General features: G+C 34.4%; 1 protein-coding gene across 4 annotated transcripts in view; it reads left to right on the top strand.

Annotated features, from left to right (window-relative positions):
• ME2 (malic enzyme 2) overlaps positions 1-25,297 on the top strand; it is a 79,877-nt gene that overhangs the window by 44,639 nt on the left and 9,941 nt on the right. For 3 of the 4 annotated variants that reach the window (XM_074206987.1, XM_074206988.1, XM_074206990.1), the window contains exons 11-15: positions 982-1,096; positions 3,799-3,941; positions 8,967-9,069; positions 11,118-11,188; positions 12,682-12,780. In XM_074206987.1, the coding sequence (XP_074063088.1) occupies positions 982-1,096; positions 3,799-3,941; positions 8,967-9,069; positions 11,118-11,188; positions 12,682-12,780 (531 nt within the window). The remainder of the gene's footprint in view (positions 1-981; positions 1,097-3,798; positions 3,942-8,966; positions 9,070-11,117; positions 11,189-12,681; positions 12,781-25,297) is intronic. The other variant, XR_012472489.1, reaches the window with a different exon arrangement.

Here is a 25,297-nt window from a genome sequence, read left to right as displayed (position 1 = left end):
CAGTGGGAAAGAGAGAGAAGAGAATTGTTAGAGATACTTTGCAAAAACCTGTGCCTTCTCCAAAATAGAGAAGGGTAGAAATCAGTTTGAAATTCATAGTATACTTGAAAAAACCCATGATTGGTTTAAATTGAAGTAAAAGAAGTAATTGTAATATGTTGTTTTACCTTGCTTAATTTACTTAATTGTTCCAAGAGGGAGTTTTTTAAGGAATGAATGGAAGTAAACTGAGAGGGATCAACAGAAAATCATGTTAAAAGGTGGAGGTGGGGTAGGTGGGGAGAGTATCAATAAAATATTTTTTTAAGTTAGTTGGGAGCTATTGTATGTATCTAAGAGAAATGTCAATATGAAAATACTACTTTGTGAAAAAGCAAAATTGCTACTGCTAAATCTAAGTTATACTGAAGGAAGAGTAAATACACAGGTTGAAAGGCTACTGTAGTTCCAAGTTCAATTCAATAATTCAAAGCACATACCATTTGCACCCTCCCCATAAGGTGTTGGAGAATACAAAAATTGAGTGTATAGTACCTACCATTTGGGGATCTCACAGTTTCATAAGCAGTGGAAGACTAGAGCTTTGGCAGTAAAAATACATGGAAGAGGGAACTTGAGGAAATCTTATGAAGGAAAAAAATAGAAAAATGTAAAAAGAAAAAAGAAGACTGGACCCTAGAAGAAGCAGGAAGTTATTTTAATTGTCATATTCCATCAATTTTTGTGATCTTTCAGAGCTAAGAGAATTTTGTAGACTTAAGTAAATTTTGAGAAAGCACATCAATTTTAGAAATAGTAAAAGGTCCTCAGACATATGGGGAAGAATAAATAAAATGGAATACTTCATAAAAGAAAGGGAAAATAAAAAGATATATGTGACTAAAATAAAGATAACAATGCGCTTATAAAAATGATGTCTTTTTATTTTAACTTTTAAAATTTTCTATACTAACAAAAGTATTATTTTACTTGGAAATATAGGGAAGGAAAGATATGATAGATAGCCATCAAGAACCATTTGCTCACTTAGCTCCTGAAACCATACCTAAAACTTTTGAAGATGCAGTAAATATACTTAAACCTACAGCTATTATTGGTGAGTAAAGATGGTAATCCAATTTGCTGATCTGTTTGTTAAGCAAACACAATCTAATTCTGCCTCTTGGAAGTTTCAGATATAGTAATACATATTCCCATATTGAATACTTGGGTGTCAACTCTAATACTTGATTCTTCCTCATTTCCCACATGTAATTAGTCACACTGTCTGCTCTTCTACAAGACATCTCTTTATTTCTCACTATCCCAGGACAGTATCTCATAAGGCAGGAACCAATTTTCCCATCTTCATTCCCCTTGTTCCAATTCACCACTCCATTACCTAATTAATCTTCTTTACACACAAATCCATTCAAGCCTAGAACCCTGCTGAGGATATTGCATTTCATAAATACTGTTTGAATTGAATATCAGCACTCAGCTCGTCTTGTTCCTTATCCTGATACTTAAAACACCACCTCTTTTATAATCTGTTTCATAGTCTTCCTCGACTCACTTCGTTCCATTTATAATTTCCTTTATATAAAATACCTTTATTCATAGTGTTCTCTATACATGGAATATCCTGCAAGTCTCAATCACTGAAAAAAACTACCATTCCTTTAAACTCCTCCCAATTTTAATGTACTTTTAATCACTTCATTTTATTAGGGTCCTTTCTTGAGCTATTATCCAATTATCATATATCATTTGGTTGTGAACAGATCACATCCTTCAAGCTCTATGAGAAAAAAGAAATCTTAATGACTTGCCATACCTCACCCAATATGTAGTCTATATCCTTTTATATAACTTAATAAGTGCTTGTCGGGTCAGCTAGGTGGCACAGTGAATAGAGCACCAGTCCTGGAGTCAAGAGAACCTGAGTTCAAATCTGCCCTCAGACACTTAACAATTACCTAGCTGTGTGGCCTTGGGCAAGTCACTTAACCCCATTGCGTTGCAAAAAGAAAACAAAATGCTTGTCAAGGAATAAATTAATACATCCTTTTAGCATAAGATTAATGTTTATTTAGATACAATTTATGATATATGGAAAATAAAGCATTTTCTAGGAATTATTGTTTTTCTGCTCTTCAACTGTTTATTTACTAATACTTCATTTTAGAGTGCTTTGTAGAGTCAGTGAGGAATAATGAACTTACATTCTGAATAAAGCTGAGGTGAGATGCTGGGCTGTTCCCATGATACTATATATATATATATATATATATATATATATATATATATATATATATAGTCAGAAATACTGCATTCAGCTCCATAAGGGCAATGAAAGAACATTGAGCTAGAAGGATGGAGACTCTAGTTCCACTCCTGGCCTTGTGGCTAACCATCCATGTGGCTTATATATGGGTAGATCTGTGTCTCAGGTTTCTCGAATGAATGGGTTAGGTTAAATGATCTCTAAGAACTCTTCCTTTTCTGAGTCTATTCTTAATTTAACACAAAAATTATCTCTGTCTAAATACTGAATTGCTAAAAGATTAAAGAAGATTTCAGACCAACATGACATGCTGAGATGTCTCTTTTTGAACAAAGACTTCAGAGGAAAAAAGTCCAAGGACAAAAGTCCTTTGTAATAGACTGTCAAAATATTCACTGCAACAGCAAACATAACTTTATTATTTATATCCCTTTATAAAAAAATTCTACGAACAAGTCCAGATATTCAAAAATTTAGTTGCATTTGAATAGGGCTCTAAAGTGGACCACTTTTTGTTAAGCCTGAAACAACTGAACTTGTAAGTTTTATAATAATGTGATTTACAAGGGGCGGCTAGGTGGTGTAGTGGATAAAGCACCAGCCCTGGAGTCAGGAGTACCTGGGTTCAAATCTGGTCTCAGACACTTAATAATTACCTAGCCGTGTGGCCTTTGGCAAGCCACTTAACCCTGTTTGCCTTGCAAAAACCTAAAAAAAAAATGTGATTTACAAAACACTATAATTCTAAACTATCTAAAGGCTTTAGAAATAGTTTCATTTATTATAGTTTTCTAAGCCATATATATATCTTTTGCAATAATGAAATATTCAGATTATTATTATATAAAAAGTAGAATTGAGTGCTTGCCATGTTTAAGCCAACATCAATAGAACCTAAAGATAAAAATAAAACTGATAATTTTCTCAGTAGTGTATCAGCATGACCACCAAAAACTTTTCCAAAAAAGACACATGTCTAGGTCCCTCTCTCTGCTGCAAAGTCTTCTCTGATTCCTTAGTGTCTCTAGTATACTATATAAGTACCTTAAAGTCTTCCACATTCTATGACTCCTATCCTTTTCAGTTTTATTTCATTCTGTTCCCCTTCAGAAATTTGACATTCCAGTCATACTGAACTACTAATTATTCTCCAAACTCTGTACACATCTACTATTTTCATGTATTCACATATTCTCCAATCCTAGAATGCAATTCATTCCCCTCTCTACCTCCCCAAACCCTCTTCTCCACTTCAAAACCTTGGTCTCCTTCAAGGATTAACTTGAATGATGCTTTCCCTATGATTTTCCAAGCTTTTAGTAGTCTTAATATATATGTGTACATGTAGTATCCACTCTTCTCCCTCCAGAATGTAAGCTCAGTAAGATCCAGGACTTTTTCATTATTTTGTATTCTCAAATCCCAACAGTGTCTTACATGTCATTGATTATGAAAGAAGAGAGAGTTGTTCTCTATTTATCATTATCATTATTATTTATGTAGCAAAAGTTGTTTTTATTTTCTTATTACAGGTGTTGCAGGTGCTGGTCGACTTTTTACTCCTAATGTGATCAAAGACATGGCCTCAATCAATGAAAGACCAGTAATATTTGCATTAAGTAATCCTACAGCAAAGGCCGAATGCACAGCTGAAGAAGCATACACCCTTACAGAGGTAATTGATGATAAAAGAATGTATTGCATTTAGAAACATATAATTTTCTAAGATTTATTTATGAGCAACCAAAATTACTGTAATCTTTTCTGATTTGACTATATTAAATTCATTAATAGAACTTGATCCATATAGAATTTAGATTGTTGCATGGTCTGGTAAGATATTAAGAGTATTCAAATATATACTAATTATTTGAGGAAGATGAAAAATAAACTCATAGTTCACATTTTTGGCTGTATTTTGGACTTTGATTAAAAAAAACAAATGAAAGATTAGTTTTGTTGTAAAATTATTTGCTCTCAGAGTGTTATTTAACCTTAAAAAAATCAGTTATTAAAAAAAGATACTCAAAATATCACCTTACAGTTTTGGATGGTTTTAAAGATCAGTCATCTTAGAAAAGAGGAATAGACAAAAGAAGAAAAAAAAATGGAAGGGAGAGAAAGGAGCACAAACAGCATAAAAAAACTAATAGTTCTTAAATTATTTGTGTTTTTCAAAGATGACAATCAGATGTACTACCATGATATAGGAACTGTCCTCAGTCTGGTTCCCTTCAAAAATGAAGGCTATACAACAGCAACAGTGACCTTTTCTATCTTTGTAAAGTTTTTATCCAGCTGAGAAGAACTGGGAATATTACCAAGTTGTTGGTTTTAATTTATTTATGGATCCTGGATAATTTATTTTACAATATCTTGTTGTATGTGAAATCTGTTCAAATTCAGTTTGGGGAAAATATAAAACTTTAGCATCTCTTGTAGTATCTTTCCTGTGATTCTCTTATTTTTAAGGAAGACCCAATACAAGGAATATAATAATTATGAAAAGCGGAAACCTGGTATTCCAGATAGCCTTATTACTTATGACCTACTTTTAGAGTCTCTTCCTGTTTGACACAGAATTATTATTCATTAGTCTGCTAATATGATTAACTTGCTCATATTACTATGAAGATGGTTAAGAGGCTTGGATAAAAGCTTTGATTAATCAGTATGCAAGAGTCCAAAGTCTCACTGTAGTTTTAAGCTAACTTAAAAGTACACTGAGGCTTTGGGATACTCTTCACATCCAAAATAATAACTAACACTTGATAAATGATTAAAATACATTCTCATTTGATCTTTCTATAACTGTTTTCCTTGATCTATCAGGCTAATTATATCAAAAAAAGGAAATAAAGTTAACATGGCTTGATTTAGGAAATCATGTTGCCTCCTGGTCTATTCCAGAATTCTTCACAGTGATTTTTACCACTTCTTTTTTAAAAATGATGTATTTTTGTCAATTAGCGAAAATCCTCTTCTCCCCATTCTCTTCAAACCTCCTGAATTCTTTTTCTCGGATCTCAGGCACAGGGTCACATGGAAGCTTTTAGAATTGTTCATTCCACAGTAGGAAAGAGAAGTTGAGGAATTGTCCTTCTCTGTTATCTTTTAAAATTATACTATCCTCTCAAGCAGTTAGACTGTGTCTGACATGTGCTGTGGTATAATCGTAAACATCTAGGGTTTGAGTTCAGGTCCATAATCTGACATTACCTGTCATTTAACTTCTTATCTTTAGTTATAGTTCTAAATGTTAGTAATAAAATTTGTACTACTATCTGATACAATGTTTTTCAGTTTCAGAATGCTTTACAAGTATAATCACAACAGTCTTGTAAAGTCAGTGGTAAGAGAATTGATTATCCTTATTCTACAGGTGAGAAAACTGAGGCACAGAGAGGTTAAGTAAGTTAACTAAGGTCACATAGCTAGTAAGTAACAGCAATAAGATTCGAACCCTAGTCATCTCGTTTTAAATTTAATAAACTTTCTATGACAGCATATCTATTTCAGGGTTTTTTGGAAGATCAAATGAAATAATACATGTATAAAGCATTCTTTAAAGGGTAAATCACTTAGCATGTAAACTATTACTATTATTATTATTATTATTATTATTATTATGTCTTGTTTCAAATATACTTTAAACTTTGGTTTTCTTTAGCATTTGTTGAAAAACTTGAATCATTTTGGGCTTAAGCATTCCTGAAACTTTTCTGAAATTCAGTTCAATCAATCAAAAAGAGAACATTTATTGGAGCCTGTGTCAGACATTGTGCCTACTACTGTTCTGTATTTCTTGGTTTTGTCCCCTTTTACCTTTTTGAGTCATAAAGGTCCTATTGTACCTATGAAACTAGATAGATAATTTTGATTTTAAATTAAAAAGCTTTTGCACAGACAAAACCACTGTAACCAAGATCAAAAGAAATTTAGTAAATTGGGAAACAGTTTTTACAACTAGTATTTCTGACAAAGGACTCATTTCTAAAATATATAAAGAAATGAATCAAATTTATAAAAAAAAAAAGCCATTCCCCAATTGACAGATGATCAAAGGATATGCAGAGGCAATTTACAAATGAGGAAATTAAAGTGATCCATAGTCACATGAAAAATTGCTCTAAATCACTTACTAGAAATGCAAATTAAAGCATCTCTGAGGTACCACCTCACACCTCTCAGACTGGCCAATATTACTAGAGAGGACAATGATCAATGTTGGAGGGGATATGGGAAATCTGGGACATTGAGCTGTAAACTCATCCAGCCTTTCTGGAGAGCAATTTAGAATTATGCCCAAAGGGCAATAAAAATATGCATAACCTTTGATCCAGCAATACCACTACTGGGTCTATACCCTGAAGAGATCATGAAAAAGAGTAAAAACGTCACTTGTACAAAAGTATTCATAGCAACTCTATTTGTGGTGGCAAAGATTTGGAATGTCCATCAACTGGGGAATGGCTGAATAAATTGTGATATCTGTAAATTATGGAACACTATTGTTCTATTAGAAACCAGGAGGGATAGGAATTCAGAGAATTCATCATGAACTGATGCTGAGCAAGATGAGCTGAACACTAACAGCAACATGGGGTTGATGAGCAATCTTAATGGACTTGCTGATTTCATAAGTGCAACAATCAGGGACAATTCTGGGGGCGATGGAGAATACTATATGTATACAGAGAATGAATTGTGGAGTTTGAACAAAGACCAAAGACTATTACCTTTAATTAAAAAAAAATGGTATCTTATGTAATTTTGCTATCTCTTATATTTTATTTTTTTTCCTTTAAAGATATGATTTCTCAACACATTCAATTTAGATTAATTTATAACATGGAAACAATGTAAAGACTAACAGACTGCCTTCTATGGATGGGAGTGGGGGGGAAGGAAGTGAAATTGGGGAAAATTTGTAAAAATCCAAAAACAAACAAACAAATAAATAAATAAATAAATGATTTTTTGGAAGTCTTAGTTCAGGGGATCTTCACTTTGTTCCACATTTGTTAAGCACCTTCTCTTGGGCAAGGTACATACTAGGTACTAGGGATACAAAGCCAAAATAAAAACAGTCTGAGCCTTCAAGGAGTTTACATTTATAAACATAAATATTATATGTGTGTGTGTATATGTATACACATCTATATTCAGACTTATATTTTTACATAAAAAGTAGGTATACTAAATATATTAGATATATCTACATATACTTATATATAGAATGCCCATGTGTAAGCAAATATAAAATATTTTCAAGATATAGTTCTAACTATTTTAGAGAGCATTTGAATGAATATGGGATATACAGAGTATATAAAAGGAAAAAAAGGGATATACTACAATTAGAGGATATTGGTTGACTCCTGAAGTAGATTAAAATCTGACACAAAGATGACTTATTATTAATAATAGTAATTGGGGGGCAGCTAGGTGGCACAGTGGATAGAGTACCAGCCCTGGAGTCAGGAGAACCTGAGTTCAAATGTGGCCTCAGACACTTAATAATTACCTAGCTGTGTGGCCTTGGGCAAGCCACTTAACCCCATTTGCCTTGCAAAAAAAAAAAAACTAAAAAAAAACTTACTTCATGGTCATGTTTTATTTGTAATTGTAGGTTGTATTCAGGGAAAGCATATTAGAAAATTTTGGTATTCTAGTGCCCTCTGCTGTTGTATGAAAATATTTTCTTTTGAAAATCTCATTTAGCCTATCTTACAGATAGGATAGGATTCAAGGTACTAAATGAGAGGTTAAGTATGTGAATATTAATGGTATGCTGTTAAAAGAATTAAATGAACTGGGTATAATTAGATCACTAAGTATAATCTGTCATCTGCTTTATCAGAATTCATAATAGTTTGAAGTGATAATCAAGATACTGCTTAAGAGCTTGATATCATGAAAATATACTCTTAATATTTATGGAGTTAGTTGAAAATCCAATTGCAATCTATACATTTTAACATTGTTCATGACAGATAATTTCTGGATATTCAAATGAGTGATTATGTTATTCAATATTCTTTGCTTTCTGATACTGATACTTTATAGGAAAATTATTTACTTTCCAAAAAGTTATTTGTCATATCTAACAATTCTTATAAATACTGCTTAGGTCAATGGAAATTACTGAATAATTTTTGTTGCAGAGAATACAAACAAATTAGAAAGTTTAGTGCTTGCCTTCAAGGTAATCATAAAGTTTCATTTTTTTACTAAGATTAAAAAAAGGTTATGTCATAGGCTTGTTTTTCTAAAAGTATATATTGTAAAATTTTCATACTCATTTCTCCTCTTTCAATAACAAGTAATAGAATCATATGGATTGTGGTATAGATTTGCCAAGGATTTTATCCTGAGTTTTTAGGTTCAAAATTGAATATACAAATAGGATAAAGTCTTGTCTTTAGAAATTAATTTTTTCCAAAATTAGCAACATTTTGCAAAGTTGTGCTAATAATGTACATTCTTGTTCATTCAAATGTATGAATTTTGTTTTTTTAATGTTATATTATTAGCTGTTTTTTATTGCCTTAGAAATATTGACTTGGATCTCACAGGTTTTTTTGCTTCATAACTGTAGGACTTAATTTATTTGAATTCATCCTGAATTGTTGTTCTGAAAAAAGTCATATGGCTTTAACTGATAATCTTTGACTGATAATCTATTTTATTTAAACAGGGTCGATGCTTATTTGCCAGTGGTAGTCCATTTGAACCTGTGAAATTAAAAGATGGGAGATCTTTTACCCCAGCCCAAGGAAACAATGCTTATATTTTCCCAGGTAAACTCTGAAGATATTTTACAGTGTAGGATTTAATTGCTTGCACATACATACCTACACACACACACACACACACACACACACACACACACATCCTAAATGAAAAAAATTGGTGGCAAGAATGCCTCAGAAAGCATTTCTAACCTTTGTTCTTACAAAAGAGCAAACTATTTTTCGTTTTGTTTTGTTTTTTTAGGTTTTTGCAAGGCAATGGGGTTAAGTGGCTTGCCCAAGGCCACACGGCTAGGTAATTATTAAGTGTCTGAGGCCGGATTTGAACCCAGGTACTCCTGACTCCAGGGCCGGTACTTTATCCACTATACCACCTAGCTGCCCCTTATTTTTCAAATCTTAGTGATTTTATAGTCTGATAAAATTTGAGGTTTGTAATGTATGATACAGTACTGCATCAGTGGATCAATCAAAACTAAACATAATCTAATCCTGAAAATGAAGAGAATTTAGAGAAATATTCTATTATCTTTTGCTTTTTATTTACAAGAGGAATTTGTAGGACGATAGGGCATCACCAGGTTATCAGTTAGCAAAATTCACCATTTGGATGGAAGTAGATGGGGAAGCAAAAAAAACTTTCATTCTTTGTTTGGTTGGAGCCTTCATTTTACTCCATTATTTTGTCTGAAATGTTGTGAAGTCCCTAAGCATTAGATACATCCTTTTCAAATGTAAATACAAAACATAGTGTCTATTTGGGATTTGGGGGGGGGGTGGAGGTTTGTATAGGAGGAATCATAAAATTGCACTATGATAGTACCTCACAGAATTGTTGCACAGATCATTTGAGATAAGTTAAGTGAAGCACTTTGTTCTGTGTCTATATTGTGAACTGTGAAGTACTATTGTTTATTGGAAGCATTTACTATAATTATAATATCCTTCAGCAGTAACATTTAAAAGCATATTTTCATTTTTTTTTAGCTGGGACATAAGAGCTAGAAATAAATTAAAAAGGTAAAAAAACTTCAAACATTTACAAAGGGGGGAAAATTCTAAAAGCAAATTTAATTTTGGCTTATCCACATCCCTCTTCCCTTCAGTTAGCATAAATACATGATTTGACTGTATTTGAATTTCAGGTGAAAATTTTACTGGGAGGGGGGGACCAGCTAGGTGGACCTGAGTTCAAAGCCAGCCTCGGACACTTAATAATTACCTAGCTGTGTGACCTTGGGCAAGTCACTCAACCCCACCACCGCCACCAATGCCTTGCAAAAACCAAAATAAAAAAAAGGGGGCGGCTAGGTGGCGCAGTGGATAAAGCACCGGCCCTGGAGTCAGGAGTACCCGGGTTCAAATCCGATCTCAGACACTTAATAATTATCTAGTTGTGCGGCCTTGGGCAAGCCACTTAACCCCATTTGCCTTGCAAAAACCTAAAAAAAAAAAAATTAACTTCAATACTTCAAGGATCTATGATTTTATTGGTATAAGTATTCCCAACATGAACCCAAATCTTTACCCCCTCTAACTTAAATAGTCTTTGAGAAATACTTTGACAAAAAAAAATTGCTTGCTACCTGACTAGTGATAAACCTTTCCAAATTTAGTGAGGCTAACATTCTAGGTGATTCAAATCCTTTGTGACTTGTTAGGTCCTACTAGGTTGCATTTCCCTGCCATCACCTTTAAGAATGAATGAGGCAGGGGCAGCTAGATGGAACAGTGAATAGAGCCACCAGCCTTGGAGTCAGGAGGACCTGAATTCAAATCCGGCCTCAGACAAATTCCTCAAAAACTGAAAAATGTCCCAGACTGAACCCTGATGGAGAAATCAAGACAGAGTTATACTAAGAAATTTTTTCAGCTAGATTGCAGTTCTTCAGTCTGACCTATACCAGGATTTGGAGGATTAGCAAAAGGAACTAAATATTTTGTGGAGGTTTCATTTTTTTATTAAACTAAGAAATTTTCACAAAATGAAAAATAATGTTATTAGTCTCTTATTTGGACTTCTTGAAAAGCATAAAATTTCATGTGATATGGGGTGAATTCTCCAAATAATTTATTTTAACCACATTTTACCGTAGGAGTGGCTCTAGCTGTAATTCTTAGTGGTGTTCGGCATATCAGCGACCATGTCTTTCTAGAAGCTTCAAAGGTAACTGTTTTGGAAGGAAGAATATGGCAAATCTGGGGGGGGGGGTGGAAAAACTGGGATACTTATACTTTTTTGGTGGAACTGGGAACTGATCCAGGCATTTTGGAGAGCAATCTGGAATTACATCCAAAGAGTGATAAAGCTTTTATATATCCTTTGACCTAGCAGTATCACAGTATTAGTTCTGTTTCCCAAGGTGGTTAGGGAAAAATGAAAAGAAACTCTCTGTTCTAAAATATATATAGCACCTCTCTTTATGTTGCCAAAGAACTAGAAATTAAGGGGAGATGCCCATCGGTTGAGGAATGACTGAATAAGTTGTATTATAAGATCATGATGGAAAACTACTTGTGCTACAGAAATGATAAACTGGTTAATTTTAGAAAAACTTGGAAAGACTTGCATGAAATAATGAAGAGTGAAATGAGCAGAATCAAGAAAAGGTAATATTGTTCAGAGAACAACTGTAAAACAACTAAGATATTTTGACTATTAGAAATACTCAATTTAACTACAAAGGAAAATGCTAAATACCTCCAGAGAAAGAACTGATAAATAAAAGTACAGTTAGTATGGTTTTATATACTACATATACACATAGTATATACATACAAACACTCACAGAAACATATATACCAAATGATGGCCTCTTCTGGGGCACAGCCAGGAAGGGAAAGGAAAAGACAGTTTGGAACTTAAAATATAATTTAAAAAATTAAAATTAAGATTTTATAAAAAAGTTAACTTGTTTTGGAATACTGTTTGCTTTATTGATACTGAACTCAACTCCATTTCCATATCCTCACTTCCTCAGTAGAAAGATTTTAGAGCAGAAGGATTATTTCTTTTTTATCTTTATATTTGTTTCTACTTCTGTGTTTGGTATATGGTAGATGTTTAATAAATGCTTTCCTAACTTAAACATGTGATATGTTTTTTTCTTACTAATGGAATAAATTAAATCAGTTTAGCAGTCAAAGTAGTATAATAATTACTTTTCTGGCTTGCTCACAGGATGATGTGCATTTCATAGAATAATTTTCAGAATCCTATCATATTTATAATACCAAATTTTTCATTTGACCATAGAAAACTTGCTTTGAATTCATTGCTATTTTTCATGAAGTATTTGGTTTATTTGAATTCTAAAGTAGGATTTATTTTTTGGAGACAGCTACAGATGTTCATTTTGAAATAGTTGTTGGAAGTCTAATGATGATATCAAGCACTTGTGTAATGAAAAGAATAATGGATTTGGAACCAAATCCTAGGTTTAAATCTTAGTTCTGGTACTTCCTGTCTCTCTGGCCTTAAATGAATCATCTTATAGCTCTTGATCTCCACTTCCTTATTTATAAAATAAGAGGGTTAAATTAGATGGTCTTTGAGATTACTTGCAATTTCCCGATACATTCTTTGTACCCCCTTGTCAGAAACCTATGATGATTCTGTAATTTTGAAAAATGCTTATATATATATTTTTTTCTCAATAGGCACTGACAGAACAATTGACAGAACAGGACCTAGCTGAGGGAAGGCTTTACCCACGACTCTCTAATATTCAGGAAGTTTCAATTAACATTGCCATTAAAGTAAGTAATAAACAAAGTGTGCTTTATATAATCTTGGTTGTGATCGATCTGACATTGTGAAAGAGTGACCTATAAGACAAATTACTAAAAACCTGAAACTACATGCAAACTTGGTTTTCAAAGTGAGAAAAATAACAAAATTAATTCTTTTTGTTGGATATTTATACTACCAATATATAGTTAGGCCAAATAATCTTAACAATTTTGAATGGTTCTAAGAGTACATAAATAATGTACAATAAATATTATATTACATGAATTATTCTAAAAAATGTAAACGCTATTAAATAGTTTAAACATTCTAACAGTAATTTTACTTAACACTACTCATTTGCTTAATGATGATGTTTGTCCTTCATTCTCGAAGAAGATCACGGTGATGCCATGATAAGCACACAAATTAAATTTGAGTTAGGGAATGCTAAGTCACAAGCCTCGCTTTTTCCTCCAGAGTCATCTGGGTCTTGTGGCCAGATATGGATCAGGATGACTGGAGATTACCCTGGATTCAAGGTAATCAGGGTTAATTGACTTGTCCAGGGTCACATAGTACAGGTCAAATGCCTGAGGCTAGATTTGAATTCAGGTCCTCCTGACTCCATGGCCAGTTCTCTACCCTCTGTACCACCTAGCTGCCTCCATTTGCTTAATAAACCCTGCTTAGCAGAGTAGTAAACTTCAATCCAGTCAATTTGAATGAGATTATCAATTCCAAGCTAATAAAAGCAGAATCAATGAAACTTTACTATGCATTAGCTAAATAATCTCAGGTTTTCCTGGTCACTTGGAATAATTCTAGTTTATATTCAAAAAACAATTCTTTTCAGGAATTTATGATTTCGGGGCGGCTAGGTGTTGTAGTGGATAAAGCACTGGCTCTGGAGTCAGAAGTACCTGGGTTCAAATCCGGTCTCAGACACTTAATAATTACCTAGCTGTGTGGCCTTGGGCAAGCCACTTAACCCCATTTGCCTTGCAAAAACCTAAAAAAAAAATAAAATTAATGATTTCTCTGACTAACCTCTCCTCCCCCTGGAACAATTAAAAAAAAGAAAATACTCATCATAAGTTAACATAGACAATCACATTGTCCATGTTCAAAAATGTCTTATTTTACTTTGCATTTTAAATCCATCAGGTGATTTATGGTAATGATCTAACAGTAGGTGGGTAGCATATTTCCTCTTTAAGCCTTTTGATTTGTGGTTATTATTTTGATTTGTGGTTATTGTATAGATCAGAGTTCTAAAATTTTGAAAGTTGTTTTTCTTTATAATGTTGTATATAATCTGAGCAACAAGGTGTATAGAATTCCAGGCCTGAAGTTAAAAAGACTGGTCCTATATTCAAATTTAGGCTCAGATATTTAGTAGCTTTGAGACTCTGGGCAAATTACTTAAAATTTTATTTGCCTTAGTTTTCTCATCTAGAAAATGAGCTAGAGTAAGAAATAATGGCAAACCACTCCAGTGTCTTTGCCATCAAAATCCCAATTGGGGTCATGAAGAGTCAACATAATTGAAATATCTCAAGAATAATTAGAAATAGTGATGCCAAAAAACAAAATTAAGAAGACCTTTGAGACATTTTCTTTAATGTAGACAACAAAAGTTGTTGAGTAGAACACATAAAAAGGATAGTTAGGTTTATTTATTTATTTTGAATTTTATAATTTTTCCCCAATCTTGCTTCCCTCCCCTCATCCCCCCACAGAACATGCAGAATCAAATACATGCAATCTACTTTTTTATGAACTGTTTATGGAAAATACTTTTTTAGTGGAGGAGCATTTTAGTTCAGAATTTAAAAAAAAATTTAAGACTCTTGACCTTTTCTTATCATCATTCTTAATCAACCTTTCTGCAATAATTTGATACTATTAACCCTCCTCTTATAGTTTCTTCTCTCTGGATTTTCATGACACTAATACCTCTTAGCTCTCCTTTCTACTCTCATTATCTTTAGGTGATTCATCATCCATATTGTATCTTTTAAATCTAAGGGTTCCTCAGATCTGTCTTATATATCCTTTTCTTTTTCTACTCCCATTCAGCAACCTCATCAGCTCCTGTTGATTTAATCTAAAGATAACTCCAAATATTCAGCTTTAGTCGCTCTCCTAAACTCCAATTATGCATCTCCAATTTTCCTAGTCAATTTGCGTCATTAACACATACAGAAACAGCATGTTTTTATTCTGTTCAACATTAGACACTTGATTCATTAATACCTGAGTAAGATTTGCAGACTTAACCAAAATAAAGCAGGTAATGTGAATTGTTTAGAAAAGAGCTCTCTTAAAGAAGTCATAAAAATGTTTTAGTTTTCTAGGGTTTTTCCACTGTATTATGAAATACCTAACATGTTTCTTTTTATGTGCCCAAACCACTTATTGGGAAGGAAAACAATCACTTTTATCTTCTTTCTAAATTTCTTTTTTGCCTTTTCTGTTTGCATTGGGACAAATAGCATTTTCTGACACACTCATAGTCAGAAGTTTAGAAATCATGTTGTATGATGGTATGTGGGCTTTACTTGTTCCATTCCTGTAACTTATTCTTTATGCTTCCACTTATTCTTTAGTCTCCCACTTCACTACCATATTGTTCTGGTTGGTGTCCCTTCAGCATAGTATTTTGAATTCAGTGATGTTCATAGAAGCTGTTGAAATGGGTCATACATTACTAAGCACTCAGAAAAACTACAAAACCAGTAGTAAAATATGACTTAAGTGGAACCCTTTTAGGCAATTAAGGTGTTGGGGGTTGATTTTTCTTTTTGTCATTGATACTTCATTCCCTCTCTGCTTCATAATTTCTTATAGTCATCTGAATTATATGTTGCATCTAAACCCTGCTATTTCTGTTTATTGCTCTCTTCTATTTATTTTCCTTAGAATTTCACCTACTCTACCCTTGCTCCATAATATAGGTGTTATGTTTCTTGGCATTTGACCTTTCTAGCTTGATTTTTTTATATGTTATAAGAACTATATTGCTATAGGCATATCAAATGCAGCATGTACAAAATAGAATTTATCCTCTACCCCACACCTCAAAATCACTTTTCTTCTCTATCTTGGTTAAGAGCACTAATCATCCTTCCATTCATCCAGGTTTTCAACTTTATCATCATCTTCCTCTCCTCAATAACACCTGTCCTTTTCTCTCCATTAATTTTGGGACTACCTCTGTCACTATATGTCTAGACTATTGTAGTAGCCTCCCTTTTAGTTTCCCTACTTCTCCACAACTGCCCAAGTGGTATTCTTTATCATGTCACATCTTCCTCAGAAACCTTCACTGGTTCTCTCACCTCTAGGATCAAATATAGATTACCCTCTCAATATTTGTCAGAGTCTTTCACTCTGGCCCCAGCTACCATTAGAGATTTACTACCCATTATTCCCCTTCATACCCTGTACATTCTAGCCAAAATAAGATCTGATTATCCACTTTGGTGCCTTTGCAAAGGCAGAAATTCTCTCCTTTTTCTTCCCTGACAGAATCATTCAGCACTCAACTCAAGAACCATCCTATCTGGTCCCTTCCAAGCAGCCTGTGTCTGTCCATGTCCCCAGTACTTTGTATTTATTGTTTTAAATAGTATTTTATTTCTTTTCACAATAATATGTCAAGACAATTTTTTAGCATTCATATTTATCAGATTTTGAGTTTCCAATTTTTCTACCTCCTTCCTGTCTTCCTAAAATGATAGACAATTTGATATAGATTATTTATCTATATATAAATATATATGTGCTATTTTGTAAAAACATTTCCATGAGTCATTTATAAAAAAGAAACAAGGAAAAAGGTGACAAAAAAGAATTAAGTATAAAAAAAGTATATCAATCTGCATTCAGAGTCTATCACATGTTTTTTCTTTTTCTTTTCTATTGATGCTCATTAATACATGTTTGTATTCAGTAGGTTATTCTAATAACTTTTCATATACCAGATAGAGTATGCAAATTGTGATTTTTTTTTATCTATTTTTTCCAACTACATGCAAAGATAGTTTCCAGTAATCATTTTTTGTAAGGTTTTGAGTTGCACATTTTTATCACTCCTTCCCTTCCCTCCCCCTCCCCTTGACAGAGAACACTCTAATATAGGTTGTACATATATGACCATGTTTTTTTTAAAGATTTTGTTTATTTTGAGTTTTACAATTTTTCCCCATCTTACTTCCCTCCCCTAACCCCCCCACAGAAAGCAATTTGTCAATCTCTACATTGTTTCCATGTTGCACATTGATCCAAATTGAGTGTGATGAGAGAGAAATCACATCCCTAAAGAAGAAACATGAAGTATAAGAGATAATAAGATCAGAAAAAGATAGCAGGTTTTTTTTCCCTAAATTAAAGGGAATAGTCCTTGAACTTTGTTCAAACTCCACAGTTCTTTATCTGGATACAGACTGTATTCTCCATTGCAGACAGCCCCAAGTTGTCCCTGATTGTTGCACTGATGGAACAAGCATGTCCATCAAGGTTAATCATCATCACCATGTTGCTGTTAGGGTGTACAGTGTTTTTCTGGTTCTGCTCATCTCACTCAGCATCAGTTCATGCAAATCCCTCCAGGCTTCCCTGGATTCCCATTCCTCCTGGTTTCTAATAAAACAATAGTATTCCATGACATAGATATACCACAGTTTGCTAAACCATTCCCCAATTGAAGGACATTTACTTGATTTCCAATTCTTTGCCACCACAAAAAGGGCTATAAAATATTTTTGTACAAGTGTATAGGGTATAGACCCAGTAGTGGTATTGCTGGATCAAAGGGTATGCACATTTTTGTTGCCCTTTGGGCGTAGTTTCAAATTTCTCTCCAGAAAGGTTAGATGAGCCACCAACAGTGTAATAGTGTCCCAGATTTCCCACAACCCTTCCAACAATGATCATTATCCTTTCTGATCATATTGGCCAGTCTGAGAGGTGTGAGATGGTACCTCAGAGAAATTTTAATTTGCATTTCTCTAGTGAGTAATGATTTAAAGCAATTTTTCATATGGCTATGAATTTCTTTGATCTCATCTGTAAATTGCCTAGTCTGCCCATATTTTCTAATTTTCCTAGCAGTTTTTGTTAAAGAGTAAGTTCTTATCCTAGAAGTTGGAGCCATAATCATTATTACAGTTATTTACTGGGGGGTTTTTTGTCCCTAATCCATTCCACTGAACCACCTCTCTATTTCTTAGCCAATACCAAACAGTTTTGATGACTGCTATTTTATAGTATAACTTTAATCTGATAAGACCTAGCCACCTTTTTTTTTTTGCACTTTTTCCATTAATTCCCTTGATAAGATGGGATGATTCCCATCTTAACCTTTTGTTCCTTTTTATAAATTTTGTTATATTTTCTAGTTAGTAATTTTTTGATAATTTTATTGACATGGCACTGAATAAGTAATTTAATTTAATAGAATTGTCATTTTTATTATATTAGTTCAGCTTACTCATAAACAATTGACATTTGTTCATTTATTTGGATCTGATCTTGTTTGTGTGAAAAGTATTTTACAATTGTTTTTCATATAGTTTCTGAATTTTTTTGGCAAGTAGACTCAAATATTTTATGTTGTTTGCATTTACTAAAGAAATTTCTTTTAATATCTCTTGCTACTTGGGGCAGCTAGGTGGCGCAGTGAATAGAGCATCGGCCTTGGAGTCTAGGAGTACCTAGGTTCAAATCTGACCTCAGACACTTAATAATTACCTAGCCATGTGGCCTTGGGCAAACCACTTAACCCCATTGCCTTGAAAAAAAAAATATCTCTTGCTACTGTGCTTTGTTGGTAATATATAGAAAGGCTGATTTATGTGAGTTTATTGTATATACTGCAACTCTGCTAACATTGTTAATTGTTTCAAGTAGCTTTTTAGTTTATTTTCTAGGATTCTCTAAGTAATCTGCAAAGGGTGAGTTTTGTTTCTCCACTGCCTGTTCTAATTCCTTCTATTTTTTTCTTCTCTTATTGCTAAAGCTAATATTTCTTTTTTAAAAAAAAAATTATTTACTAATTTTTCCAACTATATGCAGATAGTTTTTTCAACAATCATTTTTTGTGAGGTTTTGAGTTTCACATTTTTCTCCCTCCCTCCCTCCATTACTCCCCCCTTCCCCCAACAGAAAGCAGTCTTAATATAGGTTATCTATGTATAACTGTGTTAAATAAATATATATATTAATCATGTGAAAGAAGAGTCAAATTGAAATAGGAAAAGAAATATTAGAGAAGATGAAACATAATATATTTAAAAATTGAAGGTAGTAAATTTTGTTTTTGCATTTAAACTCCATAATTCCTTCTGAATATGGATGCCATTTTCCATCACAAGTCTTTTAGAATTGTCTTTGAAATGAACAAGTCCATTATAATTGATCATTATACTGTGTTGCTGTTAGTAGGTACAATGTTCTTTTAGTTTTGTGAAGCTAATATTTCCAATACAATTTTGAATAATAGTAAGTTATAATGAGCATTGTTATTTCATCCTGATCTTATTGGGAATGCTTCTAGCTTATCTTGCTGATGGCATTAGATAACTACTGCTTATCATTTTTAAGTAAAAATCCATATTCTGTGCTTTCAATGTTCTCTAGGAATGGATGCTGTATTTTTGTCAAAAGCTTTTTCAGCATCTAGTGAAATAATCATATGATTTCTCTTAGTTTTGTTATTGATATGATCAGTTTTACTGATTGCTTTCCTAACAATGAACCTACCTTGCATTCCTGGTATAAATTTTACCTCATCATAGTGTATTATTCTGATGGTAACTTGCTGTAATCACTTTTTTTTTCCTTTCCTTTTTTCCTTTTTTTTTTTTTTGAAAGGCAATGGGATTAAGTGACTTGCCCAAGGTCACACAGCTAGATAATTATTAAATGTCTTGAGGGCGGATTTGAACTCTGGTCCTCCTGACTCCAGGGCCAGTACCCTATTCACTGTGCCACCTAGCCGCCCCTGTAATCCCTTTTCTAATATTTTATTTAAAACTTTTGTATCAATATTCATTAGGGAAATTGTTCCATGATTTTCTTTCTCTGTTTTGATTCTTAATTTACATATCACCATAGTGGTGTTATAGAAGGAATCTGGCAAGATTCCTTTTCCTATTTTTCATATAATGTATATGGATTTGAATTTAATTGTTCTTTAAATGTTTCGTAGAATTCCCTATGAAACCATTTAGCTCTGGAGAATTTTTCTTAGGAAGCTGATTGAAGGCTTGTCCAATTTCTTATACTGAAATGGGGTTTTTAAGCATTTAATTCCCTCTTCTACCAATCTAGACAATTTATATTTTTGTAAATATTCATCCATTACTTAGTTGTCAAATTTATGGGCACACAGTTGGACAAAATAGCTCTGAATTATTACTTTAATGTCCTCATTGGTGGTGAATTAAACTTTTTTATTTTTGATGCTGGTAATTTGGTTTTCTTCATACTTTTTAATCAAATTAACCAAAATTTATCTATTTCATAAAACCAGCTCTTATATTTATTTATTAGTTCGATAGTTTTCTTGCTTTCCATTTCCTTTGGTTTTCAGAATTTCTAACAGCATTTAATTGGGGATTTTTTCTTTTTTCTCACTTTTTAGTTGTCCTCCTCATGCCTAATTCATTAATCTCCTCTTTGTCTAGTTTATTCATGTAAGCATTTAGAGATATAAAATTTCCCCTAACAGTTGCTTTAGCTGTATCCCACAAGTTTTGGTATGCTGTCTCCCTATTTATTTTATTTGTTGTTTGATACACACTCACTTCTTTAAACTTAGGTTATTTAGTTTCCAATTCATTTTTATTGTATCTTTCCATGGCCCTTTATTGTATGTGATTTTTGTTGCATTATGATCTGAAAAGGATGCTTTTAATATTTCTGTCTTTATGCATTTGGTTTTTATGCCCTAATATAAGGTCATTTTTTTTGTGTTGGTGCCATGTACTGTTTTGTTTTTGTTTTTTTGGTTTGGGTTTTTTTTTGACATAGCTTAATTTATTCATTCACTTATTTATTTGCAAGTTGTTAACATAGTCTTGTTGTAAGAATAAACATGATTCCCCTCTCCCCATAAACATATAAAAACCTCAAAAAAAAGACAAAGTGAGAGAGAAAAATTTTAAAAAACAGTATTTCAGTCTGTATTTGGATTCCTTCAGCTCTGTCTCTAGAGTGGATTGCATTCTTTATCATAAGTCCTTCAGAGAAGTTGCTTCCATATTTTTTTCTACAGTTGCTATTGCTAATTTTGTTTGCTTGCATTCATTCCTCCCCGTTCCCATTTATTCTATTCTCTTTCTTCTTTCACTTTATCCGTCCTCAAAAATGTGTTATGGGACAGCCAGTGGCACTGACTGAGAACAAAGTACTGGCCCTGTGGCCAGGAGGACCCAAGCCCAAGTCCCACCCCAGACACCCAACAACCACACAGCCCTATGGTCCAGGGCAGGCCACCCAACTCCTGCTTTGCAAAAAAAGAAAAAAAGTATGTTGTATCTCACTAACTCCCTCCCATGATTTTCCCTCTCCTCTATCACTTATATCCCCTTTCTTTACACCTGTCCCCTTTCTCCCATCCCCTTCTCCTTTTTCCTCTAGGGTAAGATTGATTTCTATACCCTATTGGGTGTATTTGTTATTTCTTCTCTGATCCATTTCTAATGAGAATGAAGGCTCACTCATTTCCCTCTTCCACCTTTCCCCCCCTTCCACTCTATTGCAAAAGCTTTTTGCCTGAGTTCCTGTGCTTGGAGATCAAACTTTCTGTTAAGTTCTGGTTGTTTCAGCAGGAAAGTTTGAGATTTGAAATTTCCCTATTTCCCTGGAAGAAGATGTTCAGTTTTGCTGGGTAGTTGATTCTCAATTGTAAACCAAACTCATTTACCTTCCAGAATATCATATTCCAAGCCCTATGACCTTGGAATGTAATTATTGAGGGTTATTTTTTTGGGATTTCTTTCAAGAGGAAATAGTTGGATTCTCTCAATTTCTATTTTCCCTTCTGCTTCTAGGATATCAGGGCATTCTTTAAAAATGAAGTCAATGCTCTTTTCTTGATCATGACTTTCAGGTAGCCCAATAATTTTTAAATTATTTCTCCTGAATGTGTTTTCCAAGTCAGTTGTTTTTCCGGTCTGTGAATGGCCATGGGGGACTCCCAGACTGTGTGTGACCAGGGTCTGAATATGGACAAAGCACAAGAATCCTGTCCGAGGGCCAGGAGAGAGACCTCAACAGTCTCCCCCCACCCCCTTATCTTCCATAGGCTGAGCATTCCATAGGCTGAGCACTCTGGAAGCAGCTGCACTGAGGGCCACAGCCAGGCTTGTGGCCACAGCTGCACTGAGGGTGACACTGGCTCCCACTTACTCTGGCAGAGGATTCCCCACTGATCTTCCAAGTTGTGCTTGGTATTTCTTGGGTTGCCAGGTCAGGAAACTGTTTCTGCTACCAGGAGCCAGCACTCCCTGTGACCCAGTTGTCTAGGCCCCCAGTGGGCTGTTCCCAGAAGATCGGAGCGCCTTTGCTTTGGCATGATACTCCTGCCTTGCTGCCGACCCCTCCACCCCAGGGAACATAGCTTTACCTCACTGGATCTTTTGTAGGTTCTGTCTCAAAAATTTAGAGACATAATTTTAAAATTTGTTGAATATTTTTGAGAGAGCTCTTCCTAGGAAAGGCTGTTCTTATGCTTCTGTCTTGACTGCCCCCTCAGTTATCTTTCCAATGAAATATTTCACGTTTTCTTCTAGTTTTTCATTCTTTTAGATTTGTTTTATTGTTTTCTGATTCCTCACAAAATCATCAGCTTCCCTTAGCTCCAGTCTACGTTGAAGGAGTTGTTTTCTTCAGAAAGCTTTCTTATCTCCTTTTCCATCTAACCAATTATGCTTTATAAGGCATTTTTCTCTTCATTAACTTTTTTGGACTGCTTTTTCCTTTTGACCTAAACTAGTTTTTAACATGTTATTTTCTTTAGCATATTTTTGTATCTCCCTGCTGACTTAGTTGTCATGATTTTCCTGTATCGCTCTTATTTCTCTTTCCAATTTTTCCTCTACTTCCCTTACTTGATTTTCTTTTTTTTATTTATTTTTTATTCTCATTTTGTACAAATATTTTTTTACATTAATAAAATATTCTTGTTTATAAGTAAACAAAATACCCCTCCCCCATGAATATAGATAGACTTGCTTGGGCAAAAAAAGTAAAGGGGAGAGAAAAAAATAAAATTAAAAAAAATAATAGTAATAATTGTAGGTATGGCCAGGTGGCACAATGGACGAAGCACCAGCCCTGGAGCCACGAGTACCGGAGTCCATATCCAGCCTCATAAACCCAACAATCACCCAGCCATGTGACATGCAAGCCACCTGATCCCCGCTGCCCTGCAAAAACCAAAAAGAAGAAAAAAAAGACCAAAAATAAAATAGTAATAATAGTAGGGGTGGCTGGGTGGCAGACAGAGCATTGGCCCTTGAGCCAGGAGCACCTGGGTCCAAATCCGGCCCCAAACACCCAAAGATCACCCTGCTATGTGGCCCCAAGCAGGCCACCCAGCCCCACTTGCCCTGCACCCTCCCCCAAAATAATAATAACAAAAAATGTGCTTCAGTCTTTGTTCCAACACCAATAACTCTGTCACAGGTGGATCAAATTCTTTATGATAAGTTCATCACAGAAGTTACTTCCATATTTTCCCAACGTTGCCATTGCTGATTGCAGCTCCCTCCTTTCTTATTTCTCCACTACCATGTACTATATTTTCTCTCTCCTTTTACTTAGACTCTGCTGTAGGGTCGCTGAGTGGCGCATCAGACAGATCCCTGGTCCTGGGGCCAAGAAGCTCTGAGCCCGCATACCACCCCTTAGGCCCAGAATCCATCTGGCCCTATGGTCCTGGGCAGGCCTTCCAATCCCAGCCCCTTGCAAGAAATAAAAAAGGAAATGTGTTATATCTGACCACTCTCTCCCGCATGGTCCATCCTCTCCTCCTTTATTCACATCCCTACCCCTTCCCCCTGCTCTCCGCTCCTTCTTACTCCAAATGTCTATACCCCATTGAGTATATTTACTGTTTCCTCTCCTAGCCATCTCTGATGAGAGCAAAGGTTCCCTCATTCCCCCTTGCCTCCCCCCTTCTATATCATTGCAATAGCTCATTGTAATAAAAAAAATCTTATTATGTGAAATATCTTGGACTATTCCCCTTCTCCTTTTTCTTTCTCCCATTACATTTCCCTTTTTTTCTATTGACTCCATTTTTACACCATATTTTATCTTCAAATTCAGCTTTCTCCTGTGCTTCAACTATAAAAGCTCCCTCTACCTGCTCTATTAACTGAGATGGTTCATATGAATATTATCAGTATCATTTTTCTATACATGCAGTTCATCCTCATTAAGTCCCCTCATATTTCCCCCCTCTCCTCCAATCTCCATGCTTCACCTGAGTCCTGTATCTGAAGATCAAACCTTCTGCTCAGCTCTGGCCATTCCAAAAGGAACATTTGAAATTCCCCTGGTTCATTGAAAGTCCATCTTTTTCCCTGGAAGAGGACATTCAGCCTTGCTGGGTAGTTCATTCATGGCTGCATTCTAAGCTCTTTTGCCTTCCGGTATATTGTATTCCAAGCCCTAAGAGCTTCCATTGTAGCTGCTGCTAAGTCCTGTGTGATCCTGACTGCAGCTCCATGATATTTGAACTGTGTCCTTCTGGCTGCTTGTAATATTTTCTCTTTGACTTGGGAGTTAAGTCTGTTTTCCATATCAGTTGTTTTTTCAATGATATATTTCACATTTTCTTCTAATTTTTCATTTTTTTGGTTTTGAAGTATTGATTCCTGATTTCTGGTAAATTCATCAGTCTCCCTGAATTCTATTCTTTGTCTGAAGAATTTTCTTATTCATTCTAAATTTTGGCATGTTCCCCAGTTTCTTGTTTTGGGGATTGGACCCTGCTAACAAACTTTTTGTGTTGAAGATCTAAAGGCTTGCTTACTGAGCTGGACCTTCTGCAATAGAGGAGGATTTGTTCAAATCAGGTCTCAACACTTGACACTTACTAGCCATGTAACCTTGGGCAAGTCACTTAACCCTAACTGCCTCATATCCATGACCCTCTCCAGTCATTCTGATTCATATCTGCCTGCTGTGCCCAAATGACTCCAGAGGAGAAAATGAGGCTGATGACAGTACAGCAGCCCCTAACCCTCCCCTAATGCTATGTTGTTCTTTGAGAATGAAGAACAGACATTATCAAAATCATTATCCTCTTCTTGTCCTAGTCTGTTCTGCAAGGAATTATTTTCTTCAGTTAGCTTTTGCATTTCCTTTCCATTTAGTCAATTTTATTTATTTATTTGTTTGTTTGTTTGTTTAAGTTTTTGCCAGGTAATGACATTATATGACTTGTCCAAAGTCACACAGCTGGGTAATTGTTAAGATTTGAACTCAGGTCCTCCTGAGTCCTGGCCAATGTTCCATCCACTTTTC

The sequence above is a fragment of the Macrotis lagotis genome, chromosome X (genome assembly GCF_037893015.1).
Source record: "Macrotis lagotis isolate mMagLag1 chromosome X, bilby.v1.9.chrom.fasta, whole genome shotgun sequence".
Lineage (NCBI taxonomy): Eukaryota > Metazoa > Chordata > Mammalia > Peramelemorphia > Peramelidae > Macrotis > Macrotis lagotis.
The sequence above is the reverse complement of the archived record's forward strand: the minus strand, read 5'-3'. Positions and strand labels throughout refer to the sequence as shown.